Raw genomic sequence first — 24,844 nt, forward strand, 5'->3', positions numbered from 1 at the left:
TCACGGCCTTCCGAAGCAGCGGGGCTGACGCTTGGAGATGACAGCGATGACGATGACGGTAAACATTCCGGTTGCAAATCTCTTTAACACGGGGATGAAGGAAGAGAACAAGGAGGATGAGTCGTCGGAGGAGGAAGAAGAAGAAGAGGAGGGTAGTGTGGGATTTATTCAGTGGTAGCTTAAAAAAAAAAAGTTAAAAAAAAAGATTTAATGTTGTGTGTGAGGTGGCGCCACCCACACAAAGCCGATCCAGAATAAACGGGAGATGAGCGAAACGGAACCTGAAAAAACCTCAAAGCTTGGGACTAAAATGGCTACAGCTACTGTACGAGGATAAAGTTACAATCTGTTGCTTCGGGGTAAGCTAGTGACAGGTGAGATAAATGAAAGCAGCTCTGCTTAGTCGTGAAGCTGGTAAAATAAAAAAATAAAAAAACAGGTCAGACATTTTGTACATGTACATTCTGGCTTGACTGCAATCAGATTTACTGTGAACTGTAACACAAGAGCAGACTGATACAGTCTGTGTAGAGCAGCATCGTCGGTGTGTGTGTGCCGTAATGTGTGTCGAGTTGCTACTTAAATTTGGCACTGGCTAAAAAAAGAAAATCCATATTTACCAAGTGATGAATCAATCAATATCCTTCTAAACTAGTGCCCGGGCTGAAAACAAGAATGGGATTTCTTTTTATACACGCAGACAGCCAGTCATCAGATTTGATTGAGCACGGCCCACAGGGCAAGGAAGACGTGTAGACTAAATGCTGTGGTGTAATGCTGGCACAGCGGCGCGATACTAAACTTGGATTCGGGTGCACACGTATGCCTGTAGTGCACACACACACGCTCCTTATTCTGCATGCCCACACACATGCTCCACGTGTTCCTCCGCGCCTCGCAGCTGGCACGCCGTCCTGTGTCATTGGAAACTGACGTGGATGGATGGACTGACGCAGGAGGGGAACAACACTCCACATCACAAGGGGCCGGTTCTCCAGCCAAACAAACACACACACAGTGATTGATGGCTTCCTAGTTTCAGACTAGCGTTGAGCAAGCCCTTCAGCGCACCCATTTAACTGCAGACAATGCGCGGCCAAGTGGCACACAGGCCAGGTTTTTACGAAATGTTCTCTCTCAGCAAACGCTGCACCTAACTCTAACATTAAATAGTGATAAAACGCTAACAAGCGCACAGGCCACATAGATGGAGCAGATGGTGGGCCAGCTGACTCAGGTTTTGTGTCTCTTAAAAGATCGCCTATCTTAGTCTGAAGCAATCTGCTGTCTCCTGTCCAGTACGGCCACCGTGCTGGCTACACAGACTTTATTACATTAGAGGTGAAGTGAACAAGCCGATATGGACCGCTTTTGAACATCTAAAGCAAAGCTAAAGATGTTCTTGATAGAGTGACGCTCGGTTGTGTTGAAATTGCGTTGGGAGCCGGGCGCTTTGAAGCAGTGCATCTATAAAACTTCTGTAAACTTGAAGGGGGTTTGTGTGTGTGTGTGTGTGTGTGTGTGACGGAACATCTGTTGATTGGAAAAGATGCAGGCTTGGGGGAGCGTTGCCAAGCAATGCTTCTTATCAGCGTCTCAACACAGACGAGTGCAGAGCGGGGCAGTGCGCGGCTTCACGTCTGCCGATAGATACCTCAGATTACCCTCGAATGGAAAGAGAGAGGGAGAGCAACATGGAGAGGGCTGGAGGAAGATAGATGGAGAGACAGAAGGGGAAAGTGCCAGAGAGAGGGAAAGATAGGATTGTAGAACAGAGGGACACGGTTAGGGAAAAAGAAGACAGAAGGGGAGGGGCTGTGCTCTAGAAAAACACTGATAATGTGGGGGAGAGGACAGAGGCGACATGCAGAAGAGGAGAGAATCGGGGTCATGCTGGTGAGGAGATTGGGAATAAATAAGGGAATAAAATACATGAGGGCAGAGTGCTTATCAAGCCCTGGCCTGGTGCACTCCAGACAGAGCAGATAAGAGAGGCGCACACATCTTCAAATGCTCAGTTTACACAACCCTTACTCCCACCCTCACGTCCTACAATAGCAACGAGCTGCCTAAAGGAAGTGGTTTCAAGAGGACATAGGTGAAAGAGTCTTTACGCCCTTTGTTAAGCAACATAACTCGGCGTCGTCGCCCTCTTGATGTGCTCGTGAGCTCAAGCGCTCAGATTCACTGTCACCGCGGATGAGCGGCGGCATAATGACAGCTGCGTGTAACCACGGAGCTCAAGGCATGCCCCTGGACTCACCCCCAGGTTCCAGCTGTTGAGACGAGCCTCCAGGTCACTGTCAACGGGAGGAAAATCTGCCTTCAACCCCACATCCACCTGAGGACGATAAAAAGGCGTGAAAATAGAAATTAAGTTATGAATTAGAAGAGGGAATATAAATGATGTCTTTGATTGGATGTTTGGCCCGAGGAAGCAAACGGCAGACAGTGATGGAGGTTATCTTTTTTTTTTTTTATGACACGATATAATTCCTCTCTTGGCAACAACAAAACGGTTCTTTAAAAGCTTACAGACATACAGTACGCCCCCATGTGTTCTCCTCCCACACTAACAGCTTTCTACTCCCTCGTTATCTCCATCTCTCCACCCTTTGCTCCCTCGCTCTCCTCCCTCTCGCATACAGCGCTCCAGATGTTTGGCAGTTCCACATCATTTCCGTCACGCAGTAAATTCCACTAGCTAAAGTGCCTGTCATCCTTGTTTTCCCCAGCCTTTTGTTACAACGGGGGCCTCCGGATTTGTTTTAAACAGTATAATTCGAATGCTTCCAGGGGTTCTGTTTACACAAGATCGGCTTTCTCAAAGTTGAGGTCGGGGCGGCGAGGTTGAAATAGGGGAAATATCTAATAAAGTTGAGAGGGCGATAGGGAAAGGAGAGATGTTGTTGAATTTGATTAGGATCTGGTGGAGTGTGGACCTTGGGTGTACCTCGGCGGAACTGCACTGACACAGAGAAATGGCTGTATGAATAGTTCGGGATTAAATGCCCCTTCTGATTAAAAAGGCATTAAGGTCCCAGAGCCTCACCCTCGGACAAACAGAGTCGACGTTTCATTTCGATATCTAGGAATGCCGAGCATTCGGGTCACTGGCTGTTCAAGGCGGCGCGTCTCCGTATCGAACTAGGAATTTGACGCATTGTGTCGGACGCTGATAAGTGTGAAAACATATTCCTCAATCAACTTCTCACTATGAGGTCCGAGAAGAACACGGAATTAACTGCCAAAGACAGAAACATTTTCATTTTTAAACTAATCATATCAGGCTGCAGTTTCTGTTACACTGAGAGGTATCTTCAATATTTTGTCCACCCTAACTGTCAATAAGGTGGGACAAAATAACAGACACACATTTCAGTATAACGAAACATAATTTAACATCACAAACCCCCCAAAATGACTATAAAGTGGTAAAGTTGCACCTAATATATTGGCAGCTGAGTGCATGTTACTGTCAAATGTACGATCGCAACCATTAGCTCCATTTTTGCTGCTTGAACCAGCAACGTAAGAGTTCAGGGAATTTCCTCCGGCTTCATGGGGAAATGAGTTGAGGAATTTCTAAATTGGTCGACATTAAAGAAGAAAGCAAAACATCGGCTTTTATTTGTTTTGGCACCAGTGGGTTTGCTGTTAATATTTCAATGTGTCATCACAGCTACTTATAAATCTGAAAAACCCCCGACTTGTTGAGTCCTAAAAAGGGACAGGATCACCATGCACAGAGAGGCCCATGCACATGACTCAAAATAGTCCCTAAATTGCTCACAACGAAACAATCTAGATTGATACATAGCAATATGTATTTTGGATTTTGGGGTGAACCGTCCCTTTAAGACAAGTATGGCAGGGCGTGATGATGAACTAACCATCCTGGCATCATTGGATGAGTGTTTGAGCGGACTGGAGGACACGGGTCCTGATGGGCTCCTTTCCTCGTACAGCCTTCTCCTGTTAGAGAAAAGAGAGGAAGAAGAGTGTGGAAGGTTACCCTACAGTACAGTACTGTATAGTATATATATATGTGTGTGTGTGTGTGGTGCATGTCTCTGGAGTCTGCTTTTGTCCCTCTGTTTGCATATGAATGTGCTTGCGTAGGCAGCCCGCCTCGCTATTTACACGGATCAACATCTGGCATTGGTTGCATGGCTTGTGGTCTGCATTTCATTCCATCTGAACAATAAACGTCTCTGCTATACATCACTTTGTTTCCACGGACGGCCCACAGGGCACCAGTCTACGGCTTGTACGACTCTTTTATAATCATACACCTCAATCATTGTCTCATCATGTCCGCCCCATCATGGTTCAAACAAGCAGCTTAACAGGGAAACTGCTTATATTCGTTGGCACACAAACACACACGTATCTCATTCTTACTATGCACACACACACACACACACACACACACACACACACACACACACACACACACACACACACACACACACACACACACACACACACACACACACACACACACACACACACACACACACACACACACACACACACAAAAAGGCATAACTAAGCTTACTATCTCATTAAGCGCAGGCACATGAGACACTAATGGCCCACTAATGCTAATTGAATGAAGATGTGAAAGGAGACGGAAAGATGGAGGACAACAAAAATCATTCAAATGGCATTCTAGAGAGCACAGTCTCAATGTGGAGCCTATGGGTGCTCCTGTCGCCCCTGAAATCTTTTTTTTAGGATTCCAGATATTGAGAATTTTGAACCTCATTTGTCACAGGCAGCCTCATCTCAAGGAGGAAAGCACCGTCGCTGTGAGGTTTCTGGAAAGACTGCTGAATATAGAACAGGAAGGATGTCTGTGCATGCAGATTCACCCTTGTAATTTGGATTTTATACCACAAATCCCCCAATTTAGAGAATACGCATGCAACACCAATGCAATATTAATACATATAGGTATTCTATCTAGTTTCACAGCACTAACTAAAGAGTGGCTAAATTGTTGCTTCATTCCTGAAAGGTGTATCTTTATAGAATACTTGTTATCTACAGTGGCTTTAGGTATTGTTGAAAGACAGTGATAAATCAAATATTTTGATAAACGGCCGAGTTGTTGTGTTGTAAATATGCCTTTTCTTCTCCGGGCACTCTTGTAAAAGAGATTAACGCTTCAATAAACTAAACCTTATCTTTGTCGGATAATAAAGTTTTTACTGTGAGTGACCATCAAAGCGATTCTGGTCAATAAGACGCCAGTAGATAAGATTCTGCGGGATATAGCCTGGACAGTTATGAGGACATAAATTATGATTACAGGTCAGATCCTAGATACTATCTCTTGAAGCACCAGAGTTTTAGAGGCTCAGGGGGAACATCACAGCGAGAGTCGGGTTCGTTGGTTGGTTTTTCATGATTAATTTAAGAGCGTGCAGTGGCCTGAAGAATTACAATATCCACTCTTAATGCTGCACAGAGTTCTGGAGTCCTCGGCTAATATGGAATAATTACATTCTGAGGTTGATGTCAATGGGCAGTGTGATGTCCATTTACACAGAGTTGTAAATACCGTGTAATAAATGGCCAAAGCACGTCAAAGCGATGATGCACAGTTACATTGGGAGGGCAACGGTAACTGAGGTGAACTGACAGATATCATAAAATAACTAAAAATAAAAAATATCACTATCAAAAGAACAATACAATACTTTCGTAATAATGAGGATGCAATTTAATATTGAAGGAGCAATATATAATTGATTATGATAAAAGATTTCAAATAAAACCCTGCAGACTGCTGACAGCTTTCGTGTAGTTACTCACTTCTTCGCTCTCACATACTGGCTCGCCTGTGCATAAGCGCACACACACACACACACACACTTGCAAGCACGCACGCACACACCTGCATGCACATGCACAAACACATGCAGCCATGAAACTTCGATAAGGGGGCCAAGCTTTGCAATCTTGGGCCTCTAAGTCAACAGGTGGATGAGGATAATTGAATCAGATGTGTCTGGAGTCTGAGGCCCAGAGATCAAAGTAGTGGCAAGTCAGGCCAGAGCTACACACACACACACACACACACACGAACACATACACACTCACGTGCACACGCGCACACAGAGAGAAGAAAATGAGAACACCATGTAGAGCCTCAGAAGCTGCAGCTTGGCTGATTAAAGCAGCCTGACATCCATACTCCACCCTGACCTCCAGGTGCAGAGCCAGTGGGCTCGGGTCTCAGCCTCGGGCACCCTCAGGAAGGCTGTCTGACCTTGGGACACAAACATCTCTCTGGCCCTGCACTCCCTCCGCCATAACCCAAAACCACCTGGAGGCAATATCAGAGGAGACACGACGGCCTGCGCGCGGGAGACACCAGGCGTTTATACCAGCATCAAAGGCCAGACTACTGCAACTGCAAGGACAATGTTATTGTCACACTTGCACAGAAAAAAGGAGGGGAGGGAGGGAGAGGGGAAAGGGGGGGTTAAAAGTTTTCATATGTGGATGAAAAGCACACGTGGAATGCAGAAGTCGGAGGAAGAGACAAGAGGAAAACGAAGAGAGAAAAATGAGAAAAAGAAAGCCCTAAAAGAGAGCATGTTTCAAATGAAGAGTAAACCAAAGAGATAAAGCCACAACTAAACTTAAGCACCTGCCAACTTGAGTGGTGACTGCCAAGTTAATATGTCAAAACCAACCCACAACCACTATTTTCTCCCTTATGTCTTTATCATAACCTGTCTCCTTTGAACACAAGGGGACATTAGAAGATGGAGCTGCATGTTGGCTTATCACTAAAGCTGTTTGTTTTGATCTCTTGACCCTCTGCTGACTGCATGTGCTTTCAACAGCATTCCTCTGCCTGGATGAGTGCAATCGACAAAGCAGTGGCTCCATCTTGTGGCTAATGTAGGAATAGCACTGTGTAGGAATTCACTCAGGGCATTTTGGACTAATGAGGTTAGATAATGGATCCGTTGAAGAACACACCATACGTTGCAGCACTTCCACTCTCATTGTGAAACAGAAGTAACATTTCAAGACATCAGAAAACCATCCCGTCATTTACATTAACTCAAATTGGACCGGTTCACTAAAGGAAGCCCTGCCCATCACCTGACTAATGGCGAGTGAGACGTAGATCAAACATCGCCACATCACAGGGAGTCAGACATGTTCGTTCCATTTAATCTTATCTAAATAAGAGAGACACATAAAAGGGCTCTTGGGCCGGTTAATTTTCCCCGTCAGGACGTTAGCCTGTGATCTGAGCGTCTTTCATGGTCTTATCCCAATCAGACACCGTGGTACTCAGCAGTCTGCTCCCCACAGAATCTCCATCCACACCCTAAATACAGCAGCAAAAGGGAGGAAGTAAGTATCTACACTGTGAGCTGTAGACTCTATTATGCAAATACAGCTTTCATACAAACAAGTCAATAATTATCTACAAATACTTCCCTGTAAGACATCAAGTAATTAACCAAAATAATCCCTCTACAAATCAGTCTGTACTGATTCAAATTAATTGATCCAAATATTGATACCAAACATCTAGTTAAAGAAAACATCTTCATCATCGTAACCCAATGGCGTCCATTCACTCCACGCTGATTTAAGTATGCTGGTATTTGAAATGCACTTCATATTGTTATTTTCCAGCGTGAAGGTACAAACTCAAAATGCAGAATTAAAATATGTTCCTGCTAGTGGGACACGGCCATGGGCGAGATAATAAGTGTCACAAATATTTATTTAAACACAAGCCCTAATGATGAGCTGCTAAGAGTGAAATAGTCTACAACCCCCGACAGTCAAATCTGAATTACATATGGCAGCGGAGGGCTTGTGCTCCTTCTTACACAATGCCCTGTTGGATATTAAGCCGTCTTTACTACACTTACCGAGCTCTCTTTTTATTATGCTAATGGTAATATCAAGCCACTGGGCTCAGATTTGCCTTTCCTTTTTAATTGGAATGAAAAAACCCTGAGACATTACTAACATCACTTTGTCAAGCGCCTGAACTGCCTGCAGTCAGAGGAAACATCCGCAAGCAAACTAGGATGACTGATGATTTAGGGCGGCACGTTGAAAGAGTTCACACAAGTGTGTAAACATGACTATATGAATTTAGATGATTTATTTTTTTCTGCATGTGTACCTTTGTGAGCTTTCAGTGAAGCAGTTTTAAATCAAGCCGCAACATTTGGAAATCCAAAACACAAGCGTCCGCTAAATGCTGATCGAAATCAAGCTATTGAAGAAACAAGCTAATGAGATTCTAAACCTCATCCTCCGCTTTCCTCTCCTCTGTGGGGGTTAGGCCTAAAGTTCAACTACTGGGAAAGTGTAAACAGGAGAATAACACAAAGATGATAGAGAATACAAGAGGCTCCTCATCCTCTCACGTTGTTTTGAAGTGCATCTCTTTGAAAAGTCAGAATGGACAGCTCAAGCAGACTGATGCAAGAACTTGGCAATGTCTTTGGCTTTTCAGATAGAGCTGCTGAGCGAATACGATGGGCGATCCGTCACGAAAAGCCGCGTGCATCATGCTTCACAGACAAGTTCTATTTTAGTGCGATAACATAACGTCAATGCGGAGTGCTTGGATAAATATCTTATGATTGATGAAGCATCTTCTATATATTAAATTCATTTTCGTTAAGTCACCAGCTGGATCAAGGGGAGAGCTCACTTTTCAATAAACTCTATTTGTGCGGGAACATAAAACTATACTAGACTGCCCATATGTGACTGTTGTCTGTAAAATGTAATGCGTTTCAAAGGAAAGGGGTGCCAAGACCTTTCTCTGCCATTTTGACAAATGACTATGGATGCTTCAATTACAAAAGTTATGTTGCTAATACAACAATAACTGACAGATAATACAGCTGTCACCCTGCTACTCTCTAAGAAGGGACACCGGTCTGTAGTGTAGTTCATACTCTATTTAATGAAACCCTGAATTACATTAATAATCACCAAATAAAAGTTGGACCCATGTCACCGCTTTGGTCTGAACGGGTGGTTTACGATTGTCAGTGAACACGACGTGAATATTGTAAGAAAAAGCATAACTGATATGAGAGATCAGCAGTAAATAATTCAAAAACAATATGGAGTGCACACATACAGTTGAAGTAGCATACATTTTAGCTCCTGATCAGTTTGTTGCTCATGCATAATATTGACCAACTCTATACACCTGAGATCCTTAGCATGCTAGCATGTTTATTTATGTATTTTTGTAAGAAGGCGAGATGATGAACTGTCATTGACTTTCTAATTAGGTAGGTTTTTAAAGGTAAAGCTATGCATATATGTAGCAGAGGCAATGTGCAGTGGAATAGCACCTGTGATGAGCTGCAATAGGTGAGGAACTGGCTCTGTCTTTAAGCAGACTGGCAGACAACCGGTCGTCAGCGTAGCCACCCAACTCTCCCGTCACCCAGTCAGGCAGGCCTGCATCGCAGCGCTCCACAGACCGACCACTCAGAGGTTCATCAAAGTAGATTGACTGAAAAGGGAAATTGAAAACCAGATAAAGATTGGGTTGATTAGGCCCATCAATATTTGCAATACATCGCAATTTCTGTTTAATGAGTTGAAACAGCATATTCAAGTTGAAATATGACAGTAAGTCTTCACTACTCGATGTCAAAACAGCAATATTTATGATTCAACGAAGCAGTCATTCTTACCATGTAGGTGGGGATTGTCTTGAGGCTGCCAGACTCTGGTTTGCTTGTGAAAGGCCTCTCCAGGACCCCTTTTCTGAGCATGTAAAGGAGCAAGCGGGCATGCATGTTGCGGTTCTTGCGGTCCATCACCCCTTGACCACATGTGGCTGGGTCACACAGCTTCTTTATCCATGTGGCACACCGCTGGCGCTCTGAGGTCAAAGGTAAACAGGGGTACAGGGGAACTTACTTTCAGGGAGTTGATCAATGACATCAGTTTGCTTAGAATGGCGCCAGAAAAGCACAAAATATAGCAAGCAGTGATGTTTAAACTATGCTTAGTGGAGTGAAGAGAGATGAAATGTAATGGCACCTGTCTTGTTGGGGTGTTTGAGGACATATGGCTTCATGTCCAACAGAAAACGGTCAAACTCAGCATCCAGCCTGTCCCACGGGTCCTCGTCTTTGCTCATGTTGTCCTTAGGGTGTAAAGTAAACGGACACAGCGGTTAATAAGAAGCGAGTTACGCTATATTGGTTAGAGTCGCATGTGCTAGCTAGCTAGCTACGAGTGTTTGCAGCTGAGCTGCTTACTTACCTGTTTATTTACAGGACATAGGTAGGGTAACGTCGTGTTAGCATAACACAACATGACAACAGGCTAACAACTACAGCGTTCACAAACTAGCTAACTTACCAGAGGGAGTGATGATGTATTAGCAAGCGAGCTAATGCAGAGCCGTGAAACACTCGTGAGGTGCCGTTTTAATCAAAAACGTCCAGCAACAGACGAGTGACACGCTTAAAGTCGCACGTTGTTCATGAAAACAGAACATAAGGATGAGAAAGTGACTAACGCCACACTGATTTGGCCGCTCAAACTGGTTCAAAACATCAGCGTACCCACTCTACGCCACATCCGGTTTCCGTGGAGACGCTGCAGCGTTTCCCCGTTGCCATAGGAACCGCACATCCCTTTTTTTCCATTTTGCTTCGCTTTTCGTTTTGACGTTAAATTATTTTAAAAACACAGCTTTGCCTCATAGTTTGTTCTATAATTATACTACACCATATTTTACTCCCATCAGCACAACAGTGCGCGTTTAATTTCCTCAGTTTTAAGTAAAAAATATCCTCATCAGCCCGAGCAAAATTTAACATATATATATATATATATATATATATATATATATAGTGGAATATTAGAGATAGTTGCCTGATGTGTTCTGGTTCACATAATTCTCAGCTTCGTCAAAATCTACAATGTAATTTACGTCCACACGATGGCGCACAGCACCTTCAGCTTGTGGGATGGTTAATTCTTGGTCTTGGTTAATTCCTCACTTAAAAAAATAATATTTTCTCAATTTTTTTTTAAAGGCTATAACACTTAACAAAATACCATAATATATTGTATGCATATAACATTAGTGGACGTGCATTTCGTGTGTTTAAAACTTAAAAGTCTGCCTGAAATTTGAAGTGAAATATTCCCACGGCACGTGAAGGCAGACCTCGCCGACGTCACTCTGAATGAAAAAGAAGCGCTCAGCTGTAGTCCGGGCAGAGAGGAGGCGTGCGGTCCGTCAGCAGCTCCTCCAGCAGCCTCTCATCAGCTGTGACGAGACAAGGACCTCGGGACAACACCAAGTTGTGGCCGGGCAGTTTGGTTCGTCCCCCCCCGTCCCCCCCATTATGGCTGACCATCTTTTGCATTATAACGACTCGGCCGGGATTGGAAATCGATTCGCCCGCAAAGGTGCTTTGCGGCAGAAAAATGTGCACGAAATTAAGAACCACAAATTCACTGCGAGATTTTTCAAGCAGCCGACCTTCTGCAGCCACTGTACAGACTTCATATGGTAAGCAACGCCGCTGCAGTCACTTTTGGTGGGCAGAATTTCTTCATGGATGTGTTAAAGCATTGTTAAAGTAGTTCAGCAAGTGTATGGCCGTAAGGCAACATTTGCAGATACTTCGTTTAGCCAGGTCTATAGCTTTTAAGCACATTTTAAGACTGGTTTAAACGTAAAGACTGCAAGTGATGTGATGCAAGTTTTTTTTATTTGTATTTAGTAGTGCTGTGTCAGAATAAAGCAGTCCTAATGCTTATTTTTTTGTGTTACAGGGGATTTGGGAAGCAAGGATTTCAATGCCAAGGTAAACTATTTGAATGCATATAGGTGGGGTGGGGGTGGGGGGGGGGGGGGGGGGGGGGTTCAGAAGCTCCACACATCCACCTCTGGATGATGGAAGCTCTGAGACTCCAACCGGAAGCAGAAAAGTTGAACGTCTTTACGCTGGCTAAAGTTCCAATTTAAGCATTGAAAGGTTGCATGAGCAAATACTGTATGGAAGTTGCAAATCAAGTCACACAAGTCAAAGTCATATTTCAAGAATTTTATTTCAAGTCTTCAGGAGGGCACCTCATTCTGCAAGCAAGAAAGCAGAAGGTGAAACATTTACCTGCAACTTGGGGACATAAGTTATTTAGATCCTTGAAGGCAAATGTTTGAGGTATAGTTAAAAACAAAAAGACATACCTTTAGGGCTCTTTCCACCTTGAGCGGCAGCTTGTTGACCCTTGGAGCTTACAGCCACTTGAAGGTTTGGAGAGTAGTTTGAGTGAGAGGAGATATACCTGGCTCGCCCATAGCCATGTTTGGTCTGCTTAAAATAGCTTGGAGGAGGAAGGACGTTGGAACGCAGGACGTTTTTGGCGTTGCCGACTGGTTTTTGTTCAAGCATCGACTTGTACATTTGATTGAAGTTAGCGTTACTTCCTCCAGAGAACCAAGAGGGGTTTCCAATCCAAGACGGCCGGCGCCAAAAGTCTACATTAGTTGAGTCCCTGGAGAAAGTGGGTCCTTTTGGTTTGGAGGCAGTTGAAGAGAACTTGCTCAAGTAATTTGCCTCGAGATCCCCTCCTTCAGTAGGCCTACTGGAAGAACCAGGAGCTGCAGCTGGATAGTGAAAGACCTCCTCATAGACAAGTTGGGGATTTTTGCTAAAGGTTATGTCCTGGTTCATATTCACGCCAGAACTACTGCCAACAGGCTGCCAAGAGTTAAAGCTGGGTGGCTGGGAGGATAGTACAGGCTTATAGTGGGCAGAATGACTAGCATGAGGAGGAGAGCCACCAGCTGGAGAGGCAGCACTAAGTGATGTAGACAGAGGTTGGACAGGTCCACGAGGAGGCTTTGCTGGGTTGACTAGGCGCCAGTTGATCGAGTTAACCCCACCAAGACGGGCAGGAGCACTAGCTGCGTTATGCCGAGAGGAGCCCAAACCCAGCAATCGTGCAGCCAAAGGTTTCTCGGAGCTCGTGGAAACGGGGCCAGTTGCGTCGTCATCTGAAAGCTCCGAATTGCTGTAATCAGATGTGAGGAATGTTGCATCGTCACTCCAATCGTCGCCCACGATATTAGAGTGGACCCTACGTCTTAATCCAGACCCTGTAACATTTACAAAGCAAACACCACATTAGATATTGCTGCAGCTTAATGTGGTGATTAAGAAGAAAGTCATTTACCGCTTCCAGCTTGCGATCCAGCACTGCCAAACAGCAAAAAACAAAGGGAGGAAATCCTGCAAGAGGCCAGTGAAGAACAAGCATCCGATTAAACACGCTGCTAAATGTAATTAAAACAAATAAAGTCTCGCCTTCAATAAAACATACCTCAAAAGGAGTCCGAGAGCCATGGCTGGTAGTTGAAGAGCAGCACCGTGCTATGGTTTCACCAAACTGGGACTGACTGGACTCAAGTGCAACCTCTGACCTGATTAGCAACTCTACACTGTGTCTCTTTTATACCCAGTTCTAAACGACGCCCATGAGCCACACCTGCCCGGAGAGCAATTAGTGACTGAATCATTAACAGGTGTGGCAGCTGGACAACACCCCCTCAAGATCTGATCAGCTCTGTTATACAGAAATACTTTTTGCTTGTGGCTCCAAAGGCTTTTTCAACTAAATGCTTCTACGTAGATTCAGGGAAGGTTAGATCATCACTTGTAGACCAATTAAAAGTAGATATAATATTGCATACATAGCTTTGCATGTGGTAAGATTACTGCGATTGAGTTTAATTCATTGAAAAAGTATTGGATCCAGTCTGTGGAACTGATGTGCATTTTGAAGGTGGTGATCTCACAATCATACTGCAGCACAGCGATCAATCACCATGGTGATAAAACTCCCAAACATGATGACAATAGACCCGTCATGCATCCATCTGGTGCCCGCTAACCTATCCTTGCACCGAACCTATACCGGCATGTGTGTGTTGTTCTCATGCCAGCTACTGCCATTCTGCAGGGTGTTGATACACAGCACTGCTGCAGCGAGAAAATCTGTGGCTCTAATTAACCCTCTGCTATGTCCTTATGGACACATATATTTTTTCTTTTTTACGCAGGAATATGGCTGGATATATGGCTGGATATATGGCACATATCTGTTTTTTTCATGTTTCTTTTCCACCCCCAAATCACGATATATTTAAAATTCCTCATGTGTACTGGGGCTGAACTGTAAGACAGGGGAGCTTGACTCTACATGCATCATGGACGTGGGCTTCTTGGATGTACACAGGATGTTGGATGCTTTTTTTGCATAAGGAAGCGAACCATATAGAGGGATAATCATTGGAGGCCTCTATGTACAGGTTTTCTTTTCCTCATGGGTGGATGGCTATATAGATATATGCTGATTGTTAATAAATGTGACTGCAAACTTAGCTTGTTAATCCTGCGTGAAGCTCAAGAAGTGCATCTTTAGGAAATGTCTTTGTACAATCGCTGTGCTGTGATCTCTCACGCATCCTTTGCCCTGCAATATCAGTTTATTGTCTCTTACATGTAGGTGTGAGCAGATGAAAGGGCTGTCTAGAGCTCCCTGACCTGCATTGAAAAGCACAGATAGCACCTTTTTCTCGTTTATCCTCCAGTGGTCACCCACCTCCACCACACAACAGTGAGCGGCAGAGTGCCGTCCAAAGCGGTGCTAAAAGATCTCTGTGTGGGTGGAGAGCACCTGCTGCTCCCAGGTTGGTGACTGCTCTGTCTTTTTTTTTTTTTTATTGTTGAAGCCGACAAAGGGGATGCGTGGTGCACCGTTGGTTCGGGATGTCAGGCGCGTGTTACAGAACAACGTGGTCACTTAATAACCGAGATCACACGCAGTCCCTGTTTTCTTGGAATTGTTGTACATTCACTGCAGCTTGCTTTATTTCCGTAGGGGACTAAGATGTGACTCACCACAATATAATAATAAAATTTTTTAAAAAATCCCACCTTACAGTTCACCATCCAAAACATTGGTTAGATGTATTTAATATAGATTTGAGAGACGTGCTCGGTTCCCTCGTTGGCTGTGACTCAGCCCACGGTGGAGAATCTGCATCCGTGATACATCCTGTCATATGGACATGCTGAGTTATGTCCTAGTATAGATAACACCCAACACATGAATGATACACTAAGCTAGCCCTCCCTCCCCCCAACTTCTCTCCCACGTGCTGCACATCTTGTTTTGGTCGTGCTTTATATTCACGACTCATACATTTATTCAGAAATATGTAAACACTTGCAGACATCGATTTTTCAGTGTGAAAAGCCTGTAATCATATTTCATATTTAATTTAAAACATTTGTAAAAAAAAAACAATTCTTCAATACTGGCATAAACATTTTAAAATTACATATAAATGTAGATTTTCGACATATGGATTCAAACAGAAACGTATGAATAATGTATGGGGAACATCATTGCACCCATTAAATATAAGTTAATTGATTAGCAGCATAATACAAGCATTTTTTAGGCTTAAAGAGGTCGAGATTTTTTTCCACAAAAAAAAATCTGAGAATTATTCATAATGGAACCATCAGGTGGACCTTCTTGTTAGGAACCCCCGGTGTAATTTTGATGAGTGTATTCATTGAGATTAATGATGCGGAGATAAATTATAGGCTGTTATGTTTCATACACGCACAGCGGACAGATGGATAGGCGTTTAACACTCGTCGAACGTGTCGAAATTGCAAGTTCTATTTTAATTCAGTTTTTTTGACGTGAGAAAATATGACACACGGACAAAAGCTGAATCATATCGAATTATGACCCAAAAAAAGTAGGACAGAAAAATGATGTTTTCACTTGTTTCGTTTAATTTCTGACTTATTAATTCATTAATATTCCTGCTGAAATGTCACAGAACCGTGGAGGGGGGTTTGGTGCCGGTCACTCGCCAGGGTGGAGGATGCTCCGCTTCCCCCCCTTGCCTTCCCCTCGTCCCTAGCCTTTGAAATTGAGCGTCTGTGGAAGCCATCTGGAGAGTTGAGAAGCCATCGCTGGGAGGAGAGCGCCAGTCTGGACACAAGAAAGGCGATAGGAGGAGGGAGAGTTGGTTTGGAGAAGGAGAAGAAGAGGTTGTTACAATGTGGAAAGAAGCTGAGGAGGAGGCACACGTTCAAGACCCAATGAAGGGGTAGACGTGTGAGGATGACGTCAAAGAGGCCTTTTACACATTCTGGCTTCTTGCGCCCGAGTTTTGGCAAAGATAAAGGAAACGGTGCGACTATTCAGGACAGATGAAAGAGAGTGGAGTGGAAACAGAGGTGGGCATTATGTCTCAGAGATGAAATACAGGTTGGAAACCGTGGCCAACATCTGAGTAGTAATTCAGATTGAAGTAAGTTTGACTTTGGCCACTTGGGGACGGCGGGAAACAAGTTGTGAGCATTGTTTTGACATAAGTTGACATGGAACAGTTGTTCCACACATCCAGCAGCAACAATTCTTATCCCATTAGACATTTATGTGAAATAGTCCTAATTATCATTTTTTTCATTTTGTTTTTGTGACGTCACAGCGACATTTGAATACCAAGTTGTAATCAGGTCACCTTGGGTCCAAGTGGTTGGACCTGATGGAAAGACAAGCTGAAATCATAAAGCGCATACGGCCACGTCCAGCAGGTTCTTATAGATATTATATATACTAACATAAATGGAGCAATTATTGACTATTTGCTTCTCAAGTAATACTGATGACATCATCATCATCTTCTTAATCGTGCTGCACAGACGAGGGCGTTTGGGCGTAAAGGCTGCTCACCCCCGTAGGCGACATCACGTATGTGTCGGTTAGAGTGACGAGGGCCAACATGCGCCTCCAGATAGGCCGTCGCTCGGCCCCTAATGGCAGCGTGGGCGTGGGGCCAATCGGCGCTCAGAATGGAGCGGCGGCCCTCGTTAACCAATCAGAGCAGAGGTGCGTGGGGGGGGGGGGGGGGGGGGGGTTGTTGTTGGAAGATGAGAGCGAGAGCGCCGCGACTCCTCGACAGGGAGCCCCCGAAACATTACACATCTCGTCCAAGAGCCGAGACGCGCTCCTCCTCTCCTCCTAGTTTATGTTTCATTAAATCTAACATAACAGATCCCAGGCTTGTTCCCTTATTTTGGGAAATATGAATCTCCCGTTCAACATAGTGGGTGTCCTCTGCTGAAGTTGGTGTATTATAAGCTTTTCTCATCCCCTATTAAAAAAAACTCTAGAAACACTAGAAATAGAAGCAACTCTGAATATGATTGAAGTCAAAACCTTGAACTATCTGAACTGTGGTTCAATTGTTAATCCAAAAGCAAATTACTTTTTACAAGCAGCATAATTATGCTCATCTGAACCACGCCATAGTCTCAGCGGACGAATCCTTTAATGTATTTTGAATCAGACGTAGCACAAGTCAGAGTAAAACATCAAAACTATCATTTTCAACTATGTGATCGACGTCGAAAGGCTTCGCTTCAGACTTTATTTTGGATATCTCTTGAAAGCTATCGGCGTCTGCTCGGGACTCATTAATACGAGTCGAATGTGGAGAAATCGCAGAAACACTCTTTTAATACATCGACGATTTTAAACCCTCTCCCAGCTGAATGGCATTAATTACACCAAGGGTGGAAGCTTAGCTGGCCCGGATAATTATCTGTAATTCTGCCTCTGCTTGTCTCTGCTCCACTTTCAAAATGTCCCTTTTACTATTGAGTGTTGCTCCCCCTCCTCTTCCCTTTCTCTCCCCTCCTCACTCGACACCACTGTAGCAACTAAGGGTGCCATGTCCATTTTCTTGTGTTAACAGCTCCTCCGACATGTGTTTTACAGCCCCTTACACTTATTCTCCAGTATATACAGTAGAGATTTAAACGCTCAAATTACATCCTATCCTGCCTGTGTGCTTCAAGAGCCATGAGGTGACACGCTGAGCTACCGGCGCTGGCTCTTCTTCATCTGCATTGGAGGCTCGTCAAATAGGATTGTAGTACCGCAACAGTCCGTGCCCAAAAGAGGGGTTTTTGATCCGTGTGCCAGTTAGCAAGCCCTGGAGACGGAGCCACACAAGAACCTTCCTGTGTGTCAACAGAAGGGGATTGCCACAGTCTGGGGGCTAGACAAAGAGCTCTCATTTAAAACTCCTTACTGTAAAGAGGGGATGAGGAGGAGGAGGAGGGATTGGGGAATGGATGGCGGTAGAGGGAAATGGAGATGTCTTGTATTCAGAGGCACTCAGGCAAGCTGCCCAGTAAGCAGTGGGAGGATATGTAAACTTCATGTCACCATTCCCCATACCATAATTGTGATTTACGATATTATGCAAAAATGCTCTTAAAACTCTGAAAATGGGTTTTCTCAATGGGTTTTGGTCAGAAGCCTGAAATAAGGTCTGTGGTTCACACAAGTTTTAGAGTTTTTAACGTTTTTAAGTGTCAAGAAATAACTCACTTGTGATTTTTTAAGCTTTTATGTGTTTTTGATTAAATTCTTTAGCGTTTTATCTCGGCTCCAAAAATCATGAGCGTTCATATCTATATGCAAAATGTTCTTACTGAACAAAATGTGGAAACGTTTGTTTATTTCCTGCAATAACCCAAAATCCCATTGACTTTTTGCGGCAGGAACCAGTGCAGTGCTAACTCCTGGGATGGACTACATCCTGCAGCGCTTTACTGCTACTGTTAACTCTTGCCAGCATGGTGTGCCAAGGTTACCATGGTTACAGTGCTTGGCCCTCAATGCCAAATGTGTGCCAATTACCCCACATGAGCACTTCTCTTTAAAAAAGAAAAAAACATAACAAGGGAGCTTGGCATTACCTCCTCAGCTTCCATTTATTCGGATGCAAACGGGGCCTCGGTAGCTGTGGTGATGCATTCATGAGTCTGTCTGGGCGGAGGATTCGGGGTCTTAGACGAAGACGTGAACGAAGTGATGAAATCTGGAACTAGCAACGCTTTGCGAACGCAAAAACAGGGAGGAGAACCTTTCACAGCCAATCCGTGACATACTCTGCCCCCGTTCTCGGCGCAGCAGAGATATTTTCATTTTAACAGACTGTCTCGGCAGATCATGTCAGTGTTTTGCTTGCATAACGCGATGTCATCTGGTGACATTAAAAAGGGGGTCTTTTTGGAGGCTTCGGCGGCATTACTCAGCCCAAGAGTGGGTAGTTAATTGTTGGGGAGCTGCCTGTGTGTTTTTGCTGAGACACAAAGCTGCGTAATAAGATGACACACGCTGTTCCCTCACGATCTCCGTTTCGACAAACAAAGGCAAAAGAGCAGCCGGGAGAGAGAGAGAAGGTTGAGAGGCGGGGAAACCCGGGAGGAGATACTGGAACGGGTCCTCAAAAACACGGAATAACTTTGTGCCACGCTGTCGGAGCATCTGTTGCAAAATGACTTCCCTGTGTTGGTGTTGTTTTTGAGATAGGCAGGTTTTACACCCAACAAGCTGCCTTCATATTGGTCTTGGATTCCTCGACGCGTGTACAGACTGACACAGTGTGAGCTCAGTGGAAAGCAACTTTCATCCATAATAGATGGCGCACCAGTGATTTATATAAAGACACGAGCACTAGTGTCCATTTAACCCCATCATTGGCCTGTTTTCCTCTCCTCCACCTCAACCATCTGTTGCCGTGACAACATACGATGTGTTGAGTTACTTCGTCCCCGTCTCAGACTCCAGGTGAATGGATCAATAACATACGGTGTATTTGTGCATCTCCCTGAGAGACTTTAGAGCGGGAAAGGCTCACCTTGGCTCCACCGACTCACCGCTCCAGCTGTGTTTAATGACTTCAGCGGTGATTACACCCACAGTTATTTCGGGAACGGTTTAAGTCAGAGGTATCAGTCTTGACCCATATAAGGTGAGCAGAATGTGTACTCGGGAGGATTCTGAGCTCACTGCATATATGTGTGTGTGTCATCAGGTATGATGCCTGCAAACACGAAGTAAAACACTAAGGTGGGAATTTTCATTTGGCGCCCCTCTCCAATACCTCATAACATGTGTTGTTGATCCCTAACATACACCTGCTATGGTACGTTCTCAATGCTAAGCAGATTCATTTTGTTTTCTTTAGAACCATCATGCATTTGTCATATTTTCTACATTAAATAGGTAGCATAGTCCATCGTGAAAAAATGTCTGCCAAAGAATAATAAATAAAAGCTTTCAGTTTATTATCTTTTACATTTTTTGCTTAAAAATAACTTAACTGTTGATCTAAAGAGTTGCCAATTCATGTCTTTTTTATCTCGAAAAAGTGAAATTTTAATTTCTTTAAGTTCTTGATGTAAAAACTTCATGAGGTGCGGATGAAAGTGAACGAGGAGACAAGCGATGGAGGGAAAGCGGGGAGCGTGTGTGGCCCGAGATGGACACATGGGACTTTCCCAGCCTCACAGTAATATTTTGGCTATTTCTGTGCAAGGACAAAGACGCAGGGAGGGCGAGCGACAGGCAGAGGGTTAGAAAATGTGCGTGCCAGTTTTTGTGACGCGTGTGTTCTTTCTTCCTGCTCCTGTGGTGCTGTGTGTGTGTGTGTGTGTGTGTGTGTGTGTGTGTGTGTGTGTGTGTTTGAGGGTCACTCAGTCAGCTCTTAGTCATCCTCACACCTCGCTCCCTTTTCACCTGACTGTCCATCTGTCTACGTATTTCAGCACCAGAACCAGATTCACCGCCGTAAACAAATTAAAATATGCAAATGTGTACGCGTAAGGTTGCATAAACACCGACAGACAGTGTTGGGAAGCAGTGATGACCCTGAGTATGCTGAAGTTTGAAGGCTCTTTAAAACAGCTGCTGAAAAAGAGGTATAAGCTGTAAAATCTTAATTTGGATGCTTTTTGAAATGCTGATTCCAAGTCATACCTCACATTAATCTGTTTGAGCGATCTAAAGGGAAAAACAAGCATAATGTCTTTTTTTCTCTATTATGATGTCAGATTTAGCGACTGTCACTTATTAAGACATTGTAGTGCTGGTTTTTCTCCTTAAAAAAATTACACATAAGATGAAATGTCAAAAAATCAGAACAGAATTTAGACTAAATATCTCGTACTTTTTTGGCTTTGGAGGGCAGTTTAGATGCTAAGCTTTTATAATTGTTTCTAGCACATCTTATAGTAGCTTTCACATTTCTTTCACATTTTCTGCGTACTTCTCCTTTCATTGCTGGTTTCTCCTGCGCATTAACCAGCCGCTCCATCTGCATTCTCACCTTTTGCTCCGGTGCGGGGGGACGAGATGAGGGAGGATCCGTCAAGTCCGACTTTCTAATTGAAGGTGTCACGGTCGTGTTTCCTCCTCGTCTTTCCCAGCCTCCCCCGGCAAATATAGCAACAGGCACCACATGGGAGACTCGGCGCTTCGCAACCCTGTTTTTTTTGGCATCTCGCATGCTAGCATGGAAGGAATTTTCTTCTTTCTGATCTGTGTTTATCGTCTCCGGGGTCCGTACGGATGAAATAACAAGGGAGAGTCTTTCTTAGATTCCGTGCTGTTGTTGTTTGTGTGTCAGTGTTGGCAACTTCCCTTTCTTTAACCGCCATCGCTTTCATGAGAAAAAAAAAAATCATTTCTGCATCTTAGACTACAAATAGAGGAACACAATAGTGAGTGAAAGCCAAAGTAGCACTTCATTTGACGAAAACATTCTATCAATTAGGCTTGATAACCAATTTAATGATTTATTAATCATTAAAACTGTTGTCCTCGCTGTACTTAATTATAAGAAGCATGTGTGTGGGCTTGGTTGCATCTTCCTCACCCACTGTTTTGTTGTGATATTTGAAAGCCTGCATGTAGCAATAGGTCGTGAGGATTTTCATTACTTTGTGAGTACCGAAATATGTCACAAAAGCAAAGACATGACTTCAGCCAACGCTCATTTTGCTCATCTAAGTGGCCTCATTACACATTTCTTTTCTCCAGTCGCCCATGACTCGAACGTATTTTACTATTCTAATTATCTCTCTATCCGTGTCTACTGCTAGGAGATCTAAACATGATGAATTTGCAAAATGGCGAAGGGACTGCCCGACAAACCTCCCCGCTAGTTCAGTATTCAAGCCGGAGGGAGGGAATGCTAATGCAGAAGTGGGAGCGCTCACTTGATATGTGCCCGTACGGATCACGGGGATCGTCGCTGGCATGAAAGAGAAGCCGAAGCTCAGTTTACTGAGTGTTGACCTTTGATCAGTTCCCCTCTTCATTTTGTCTATCTACATATTTGACCGTGCTTTGAGGTTTTAGGTGAAGTGAAGGGGACTCTGTTTAAATAATTACACTCTAGATTGCTTGTCAGCAAACGGTCAGAAACAAGCTTGAAAAGTGATTTCCTTTTAAAGTGAGTTCTGGGTGGTGGACCTAATTTATGCCGATCTGATCAGTGGATTTCTAAAGTAAATATATGTGCGTTTGAGTGTTTAATTCATTTCTTTTGATGTTGCTAATATGTTGGTTTTGCAACTAACTAATACCTCTCATCATTCACAATGACAGACTGTTTAAATAATGAGCCGTATCTTCAAGAAAACTGCATTTTTACATAACAAACTATTTTACATATTGTAGAGAAATGACAGTTGGCCTCCTAATTAGGTTATGAGGGTTTTTCGTTCACCGTACGGCTATGAGAATCGATATCAAAAGTGTTCAAATGATACCCAGCCCAGACAAATTATCTTTACAAGTCATATTTGGGTTACCTGGGTAACAACAGCCATACAAATCAATGCATATTGACGTTACATTTATCATAATTCCGCAGCACAAAGTTGCAAAATAACTCTTAATTTGACATTAACGGATCCTGCAGCTGGTCCTGGTGCAGAACATATCTCAACAGTGAGACACACATTAACACACCGCAGCCTGTTTCCAACTAGCAGATATCACAAGAGCACATTATCGCCGCGACACCCTAGCAGGCTCTGTAATGCAAACCGAACGTCGGGCAGACAAAGTAGCTCTGACACGTCAGTTCAGACCGTGTCAACGGCTCTTTGAACCCGGCCGGCTGCAAGGACAGAGCGGATGTCACACGGCAGCGCGGCAGTGGGAGCTGCTGAGGGGAGAAACGAGGCCTCCATCGCTGAGAGCAGCCCTTCACATGGAGCCAGAGAGGGCTTGTAAGACACACAGGGACAGAGAGTGGAGTGAGAGCGGTGGGTGTAATTGGAGCTGAACGTGAGGTTAGCCACATGCATATTCAATGGGCTAAACATCACTGTAGAGAGTTTAGAATGAAGGGAAGGGTGCACGGCCCAAAAGCAATACAAGCTCTTATGTCTCTTTTTTCTCCACCCCTCCGGTTCAGACTGAAATAACAACTATTTAATGGGTTGCCAGTACGTTTTGGACTTTTTTCCAGCCGTATTGAATCACGCCTATCAAATAAATCAAAGAGCATCTGAGAAAGGATTTGACAACCGCAGGTAAAAAAACAAATGGCATGCTACGTGCAATCTGCCACAGTATGTATGCTATTGTTGCAAAATATCACTAAAAAACACTAAAAGTTTTGGCTAAAAGATGTTTTTATTTGTTTCAGTTGCTCCGAATATAACTTCAGACATGCACTTCTGACACACCATGACCAAACGTCCACAAAGACATTTTATTTTCCTGCTACCCTAATATTTTACTCATTTAAATGAGAAAGTGCAGACTAAAGAATTTATTACCAAATGTGGACATTTTATCAAATGTCACATGACCAAGGACTTCTTGGTCACTTTCATAGGAGAAGATGGCTGTAGGTTTTAAATGGCAACCTCATGCATTTCCACTTTCATATATATTCTATTCATATAGTCCTGTCAGCGCAGTAAAAGGTCATGAGTTATTCAGTGCGCCAAAGAGCAAAGGGAGTGTTGTTACAGTAGCCGGTATAGGTTGCTTGATGTCCTTCCTTCCTTTTGTTCTTCAGAAAAGCATCATTAATCAGTCATTAAAGCTGCAATAACTCATTTTGCTTGATAATTTAAAAAAAAGAAAAGAAAATCTCACTTTTAACAATATGAACTTTCAGTGGTTTGAGTTGATCCTGCTATTGTAAAAGCCGTTTCACTTGCAGGGCTGAAAAAAGAAAGAAAAAAAGTCAGATCATTGTTAGAACTGAACGTGAGAAAAAGTCAAAGATGAAATAAGAAAGCGCGGGGTGGCGTGGGAGGCAGCAGATGCTAATTGAAACCATCTAGCAGAAAGTACAGAATGCCATTTCTCCACAGCTGCTGCCTTTAGTTTTTTTTTTCTTCCCCTGCCCTATTCAGCTCCAAATGGTACGAACCGTAGACTCGGCAGGCTGACTAATCGCTCCGCGCAGGCTCGGACACCAGCGACGCGTGGATCAACTGGCCCAATCGGCCGAGCGCAGAGACGCCTAGCCATGAGAAGAGCCGGCTCTCTCTTTCTCAGCCGAGTGCCATTAATCAGCAATGAAGGGGCTGAGGCAACACTACAGTTTACTGACTGCTCCGCTACTTAACAATGGCCAGGTTTTCTGGCTAAATCCTCTTGACCTCAATACAGCATGACAGTGTTTCTCTGGGGCTCTGCAGTTTCCAGGCTGCAAAAATACATTTCTGGACGGCTCAAGAGAGGGACAGAGGATGAGAAGTCGTTCCGGCGTGTGTGTGTGTGTGTGTGTGTGTGTGTGTGTGTGTGTGTGTGTGTGTGTGTGTGTGTGTTTTTGTTTTCAAGTCTGCATATTTGAGGAGGCTGTGTCTGCATGTGTAAGTGTTCATCTGTGAGTTCTCTTCTAGCGCCTGAACATTTGCATCTGTGCATCTGG

At 43.9% G+C, this 24,844-nt stretch overlaps 2 protein-coding genes across 4 annotated transcripts in view; one reads left to right on the plus strand and one right to left on the minus strand.

The window, feature by feature from the left end:
- cep112 (centrosomal protein 112) overlaps positions 1-10,599 on the minus strand; it is an 82,132-nt gene extending 71,533 nt beyond the window's left edge. For both annotated transcript variants that reach the window (XR_014599001.1, XM_084036455.1), the window contains exons 1-6: positions 10,396-10,599; positions 10,072-10,177; positions 9,720-9,910; positions 9,372-9,535; positions 3,894-3,975; positions 2,264-2,341 (exon numbers count right to left, since the gene is read on the minus strand). Coding sequence is in view for 1 of the 2 variants with exons in the window: in XM_084036455.1 (XP_083892581.1) it covers positions 2,264-2,341; positions 3,894-3,975; positions 9,372-9,535; positions 9,720-9,910; positions 10,072-10,171 (615 nt within the window). In the remaining variant the exon portion in view is untranslated. The remainder of the gene's footprint in view (positions 1-2,263; positions 2,342-3,893; positions 3,976-9,371; positions 9,536-9,719; positions 9,911-10,071; positions 10,178-10,395) is intronic.
- Positions 10,600-11,231: 632 nt separating this feature from the next.
- The window catches only part of prkcab (protein kinase C, alpha, b), a gene marked incomplete at its 5' end in the record, with an annotated part of 66,109 nt that continues 52,496 nt past the window's right edge, over positions 11,232-24,844 (plus strand). The window contains 2 exons of one of the 2 annotated variants that reach the window (XM_084036456.1): positions 11,232-11,560; positions 11,827-11,858. In XM_084036456.1, the coding sequence (XP_083892582.1) occupies positions 11,232-11,560; positions 11,827-11,858 (361 nt within the window). The remainder of the gene's footprint in view (positions 11,561-11,826; positions 11,859-24,844) is intronic. The other variant, XM_084036457.1, reaches the window with a different exon arrangement.

Source organism: Eutrigla gurnardus (genome assembly GCF_963514095.1).
Source record: "Eutrigla gurnardus genome assembly, chromosome: 20".
NCBI classification, from domain to species: Eukaryota; Metazoa; Chordata; class Actinopteri; order Perciformes; family Triglidae; genus Eutrigla; species Eutrigla gurnardus.